At 37.2% G+C, this 6,392-nt stretch overlaps 1 protein-coding gene across 1 annotated transcript; it reads right to left on the bottom strand.

Annotated features, from left to right (window-relative positions):
• Positions 1 to 4,472: 4,472 nt before the first annotated feature.
• On the bottom strand, positions 4,473 to 5,300 carry LOC125075662. Its single transcript, XM_047687371.1, has one exon. The coding sequence runs from the start codon at positions 5,298 to 5,300 to the stop codon at positions 4,473 to 4,475; it is 828 nt and encodes a 275-aa protein (XP_047543327.1).
• Between the last annotated feature and the right edge of the window lie 1,092 nt (positions 5,301 to 6,392).

Genomic DNA, 6,392 nt, shown 5'->3' with positions numbered 1-6,392 from the left:
TCGCGGTTTTTTGCATTTTGTTTACCATTTCACGGTTTTGATATCAGTCGCAGGTGCGGCCGCTTGTTTTAGTTTCCTTAATACACAAACTCACGCGATTAAAAACTGCAGCGGTTTCATCGTAGTGCGGCTTCAGCTTTACTGTTGATGCCAAGTTGCATTATAACGACGGCTTTTTTCATGACGGCAGTGACAAGTACTCCCATTATAAAATTGTATTAAAAATAAAAAAAGACAATAGTTTGTTTATAAAAAGTGTTTAATAAACATATTTGTGTTACATTAACGCATACGCATATTAGTGAAGTGCAATAACTTAAAATAAAAGTGTAAATTACAAATATATATTTACAAAGAACAGTGCGATAAAAAAGAACTGGACAATCAGCTGATCGTATGTACCCACTAAAGTATACTTTTGTTATCCAAAAGCCATTAGTTATATATATACCTTTACTGTAGGTATTTTTTATAATTTAATTAAATATTATAAGAGGTGCAGAACAAACTACGAATCCAATTTTTACGTCTCTTTATTGCGCTTTCTACAGTATGACTGGCTGTACAGAGAAGTTACAACATCGAGCACGACTATCTTATTACAAAAATATAGTGTTACAAAATTAAATACCTATGTGCACACGGCACAGTATACCCCCCTTCAAAAAATATTGTAAAAAATTTAAAAAACATAAAAAAAGGAAAAAGTATAAAAAATTGTTATAAGTAGAAAGCATTGTTACAAAATGTTCAAAATTCTTAAAATAATTAAACATAAATTTTGCACCTAGTCACACAAAAAAAATTAGTACAATTTAATATTTTGAACAATTACAAAAAAATATATATATATATAATATTACGAACATACTCATTAACTAATATCATGGTTACACAATTAACAAATACGATTATGATTAAGTACACAATATACTGCTATATTAAAAATATGTATGTGACTTAAACTTATATTTAACACTTTCTAAATTTATTACACTTCACTACACAATCACTTGCTGGCATCCCGGGTTCTTCTGGGGGATAGGGTTCTCTGGTTGCCCCCTGACGACAAAAAAAGTATCCAGTAGTGTCCTTCTCATAAAGTTTGTGAATTGAATTTTGCCACGTTTCCATACAATATAGAAAATAACACACAATACCAGGGTCAGAATTGTGAGAGTATACAACTCTACCCTAGTGCTAAGATGCGTGGTCGTTTCTGAAGCCGTTGCGCTATTTCCAGCACCTGTCTGTGCAATAACGATTTCTTCTTTTTCTTCTTTACTTACTGATTTACCCATATTTAATTATTTTTCGAAAAATAAAATTATTAAAATATAGAGATCCAGCTAAAACAGTCGATACGATGACAGTCGACTAGGGAGTGAATCTTACTGTAGGTTTGCTGATGCGTCCTGATCTGGTTACCATGGGCTCCTTGTTAATGTTACATGGCTCTATACTGGCCGATATTGCTATGTCATCAGAGTGTAACGTGAACGCGGGCTTGAGTCTATCTATACAAATAATTTTCTGCGTATCTCCCTCTTGAATTTTAAAATATTTATTTGTTCGACTTAAAATTTTGTATGGACCATAATACGGAGGAGTAAGCGGCCTTGACACTCGGTCGCAACGAACAAATACATGTGAACATTTTTCAAGTTCCGGGTGTACAAAAATTTTGTTTTGACGTAATTGGCGCCTTGGTATTGCTGCTATATGCCTTATTTTCTGCCTTAACGCTTGTAAAAATGTTTCTTCACTTGAGATTTCTGGCTTTTTCAGCTCAAAAAAATCACCAGGAAGTCTTAAAGATTCACCATACACCAACTCAGCTGCACTTATCTGAGTATCATCCCTGTAACTTGCTCTTAATCCTAGTAATACGCTAGGTAGCTCTTTAACCCAATTATCTGTGTTACCTCTGCATATAAGAGAAGTTTTAAGAGAACGATGCCACCTTTCAACTGCACCGTTTGGCTGTGGATGGTATGCTGTAGTTCTTATTCTTGTTATTCCCATTCTTCTGGCTAGTTGGTTAAATAAGTTCGACTCAAATTGACGTCCTTGATCTGTCGTTACTCTCAATGGACAACCGAATCTAGTAATCCAGCCATAATAAACGACTTTGGCTACACTTTCTGATGTTATGTCCTTTAAAGGATACGCTTCAGGCCAACCAGTGCTTCTGTCCAACATTGTTAATATATATCGATATCCATTGCAATATTTAAGAGGACCCACGATGTCTATGTGAATATGTTCAAATCTATCACTTTTTTCAAACGACTTAAATGGTGAAATATTATGCCTTTGAACTTTGGACCTTTGGCATTCCAAACATGATCTAGTCCATGATGCAATATGTTTGTTCATCGATTTCCAGAAGTATCTCTCTCGCATCATATTTCTCGTTGTTCGTATGCCGGGATGACTAATTCCATGAATCGCGTTGTAAGCCGATGCGCGGAATTCCAACGGCAAATAAGGACGAACTTTTCCATGCGATGTTTCACAATAAATATATGCATTACAGTTAGGAATTTTCACCTTTTTAATATTTAGAGTTTTAGACTTTAATAGTTCTAGTAGCTCTGCATCCTTACCCTGTGCCTTAGCTAGGTCTTCATAATTAATTGTGGATGAAAAATCAATGGTAGCGATTCGAGATAAAGCATCTGCCACAGTATTCTCTGAACCACTAATATGGTCAATTCTTGTACAAAATTGCATCACGTAGTCTAAGTGTCTCAATCTCCTAGGGGTATCGTTATTTCCAAAAGAATTCTTCGAAAATGCTTGCACTAAAGGTTTATGATCCGTGTAAACTGTTACGGGTCGTCCCTCAATTAAGTATCGGAAATACTTTATTGCCATATATATAGCTAATAATTCTCTGTCGAATGTACTATAGCGCTGTTGAGCCTCACTAAGCTTACTTGAAAAAAAACCTAAAGGTTTCCATGAGGTACCTTCTTTTTGTTGAAGTACTGCTCCAGCACACGTGTTAGAACAGTCTGTCATGATAGAGATAGGAGCACCCGCGATAGGAAATGATAGTGTAACTGCACTTTTTAGGCTCTGTTTACACTGTTCAAAGGCTTCTATCGTCTCTTGAGTCCAAGGTATCAAGCTTTTGTCTTTCTTTTTGCTATTCCTCAAATACATGTTTAATTTTGCTTGAACACCTGCAGCACCTGGGAGAAGACGTCTATAAAAATTTATTATCCCTAAAAAACGTCTTAACTCATCAACTGTTTGTGGCCTTGGAAACTCACTTAATGCCTTAACACGATCTTCTAAGGGGCTTAGTCCTTTTTAGAAATGTGAAACCCTAAGAAGTCCAGTTCGGTTTTCCCAAACTCGCATTTCGCTAAATTTATCGTTAAGCCGAATTTATTTAACCTCTCAAATACGATTTTTAAATGTTCTTGATGTTCGACTTCTGAAGATGACGCTATGATGACGTCATCAATGTATGAGAATAAAAAGTTGAGATTTTGAAAAACTTCATTGTTTAAAAATCTTTGAAACGTTTGAGCTGCATTTCTAAGGCCAAACGTCATTCGTGGAAACTCGTATAAACCAAATGGCGTTGTTATAGCAGTTTTTTCTATATCCTGCTCCGCTATACCGATATTATGATAAGCTCTTTGCAAGTCTAATCTCGTATATATGTTTTTATTAGCTAATAAGTATGCACAATGCTGTATATGAGGAATCGGATATCTGTCCGGCTTAGTAATAAAGTTTAAACGCCGATAGTCTCCGCACGGTCGTAATTCTCCATTTTTCTTGACTACTACATGAAGTGGAGAAGACCAGTTACTCTTGCTTGGTCTACATATGCCCATGTCTTGCATCCTTTGGAATTCAGCCTTTACCTTTTCAAATTTATCCGGTGGTAAAGGACGCGGGCGCGTGAACACAGGCGGCCCGTTTGTTTCTATATAATGGACTACAGAGTGGCGTGGAGTATCTTTGAAACACATTGGCTTAGTAATATCGGGATATAATGCTAATAAGTCACTATACGGATGGTTAGAGTTTATTGTTGTTATCGATCCTTGACCATGTAATCTCACTGACGCTAACACAGATAAATTCGTCATTTCGTCTATTAGTTTCTTCCTGAATACGTCTACTACTAATTTATGGTGGCTTAAAAAGTCTGCGCCTAAAATTGGTTGATTTACTTCTGCTATAACGAAAGTCCAACGGTAGGGTCGCCGTAAATTTAAATCTAAAATAAGAGTTTTTACACCATGTTTTTATTTCGGTCCCATTAGCTGCGTACAGTCTGTACTCACTACAACTGTTACTACGATAAGTTAGTTACTTAGTCGCTGGAATAACTGAAATATTCGCACCAGTGTCCACTAAAAAATTGTAACCACTGTTTTTGTCCATAACACATAGGCGTTTAGAAGTCAAAATGGTGCCAATCTCCGCCTCCGATTGCACCATATTTAGTTTTCCTGATTGATCTTTTTCCAAGCACACGGCTCCATACATTTCGTTGCTCTATTCCGGTACCGATAATGATACAAACAAAGCCAATCCGCACTATCGGGCGTGCGCCGGCTCATATTACGCCGTCGCGATGTAGACCGAGAGCGTGCGCGCCGAAAGTTGTGTATGCGATTTCTAAATATAGGTTTTTGTGTTTCTAAATAATTTATCCGCAGATTTAATTTAGCTATTTCGGCCAAAATTAAAGCTGTGTCATTAGAACTTGAAGTATTAGCCCTTATTTCCGAAATTTCTCTCTCTCTCTCTATTATCTTGTCAGCGATAGCGGCCAGATTTTCTACATTCTTTACATCTGTAGCCGCTAAGACAGCTCGCACTGAGGCAGGAAGGTGTCCTTGCCACATAATAGATAGGGTTTCGTCTGGAATTTTATCTCTCGCCAATTCCTTCATTTTTCGAAGTAATTGAGACGGTTTTTGATCTCCCAATTCCATCTCGCTGAGTAATTTTTGAAATTGCCGAATTTCAGATTCTTCATATACTTGCAATAAGCGTGATTTTAGAGCTTCAAATTTCTTAGTCTCGGGCGGCTTTAATAAAATGTCACTTACTTGTTGAATCACCTCCTTGCCTAATTTAGCAACAACCAAATTGTATTTTGCTTCATCGCTCAGCTTCTGCGGTCCAAGTATTGCATCAGTTTGTACAAACCATAATCTGGGTTTATCACACCAGAACTCCGGAATCCTCGACGAAACTGTTATCGATGCTAAACCGGAGGAGTCATTTTGCGCTGCTGCTCCTGAACTGTTGGCGCTCGTCATTATGTAGGTTCTTGTGTCGGGGTCACCAAATATACCTTTACTGTAGGTATTTTTTATAATTTAATTAAATATTATAAGAGGTGCAGAACAAACTACGAATCCAATTTTTACGTCTCTTTATTGCGCTTTCTACAGTATGACTGGCTGTACAGAGAAGTTACAACATCGAGCACGACTATCTTATTACAAAAATATAGTGTTACAAAATTAAATACCTATGTGCACACGGCACATATACAATAGTCATTAACTAAATTTTAACAATTAACAAGAAGGAATCTATTTGTAGCAAGTAAATATAGTGCGTGAAGGGTATTATTTGGATTAAATTATAAATATTATAGTTAAAACTAATTTACAGCGACATCTGTTAGATACAGCTTACAATATTAGTACATCACATACTATGGCTAACAAGTGTTATCAATGTGGAAAATTCCTGTCACCAACAGATGGCGTGAAATGTTGCAAGTGTACTTCAGTATTCCATCGAGAATGTACTAACATAAGCCCTAACTCTCGCATATCAGCCAAATGGTTCTGTCGAAGTTGTGCAGAAAAAGATAATACAGTGAATCGTAACACTGACAGCAGTAAAACTAAGCCAACTACTTCCACTGAGAGTCCTCTAAGCTTAAATGTAAATCCAGCGGAGGAATACTCAGATGCAGACATGAGAGAAACCAGCGCCGATAATACCCTGGTGCAGGAAATAAGACTTCTTCGGCTCGCAATGGCGACATCTTGCCAAGAAATGGCGAAATTGAACTCAACTATGAGTGAGTTCAATAACAGAATTAATAAAGTCGAGGAACGTATGACCGCCCTGGAACAACAAGTTTCGAATCACAATTTCGAACACGACAATTCGCAATGATTGCAAACCCAACTACAGCAATTGAAAGCAGACCTAAGCCGAAGAGAACAGGAGAGTATGTTAAACGACATACAAATCAGTGGGCTACCCGAACAACAGGGTGAAAACCTCATGCACCTGTGTCAGGTTATCACTAAAAAAATTGGCACCGAAATTGACGTCCGTGATGTAGTTAGCGCCGAGCGAGCTGGACCAAGGCGAAGCGTAGCACTCAA

The sequence above is a fragment of the Vanessa atalanta genome, chromosome W (genome assembly GCF_905147765.1).
Source record: "Vanessa atalanta chromosome W, ilVanAtal1.2, whole genome shotgun sequence".
Lineage (NCBI taxonomy): Eukaryota > Metazoa > Arthropoda > Insecta > Lepidoptera > Nymphalidae > Vanessa > Vanessa atalanta.
The sequence above is the reverse complement of the archived record's forward strand: the minus strand, read 5'-3'. Positions and strand labels throughout refer to the sequence as shown.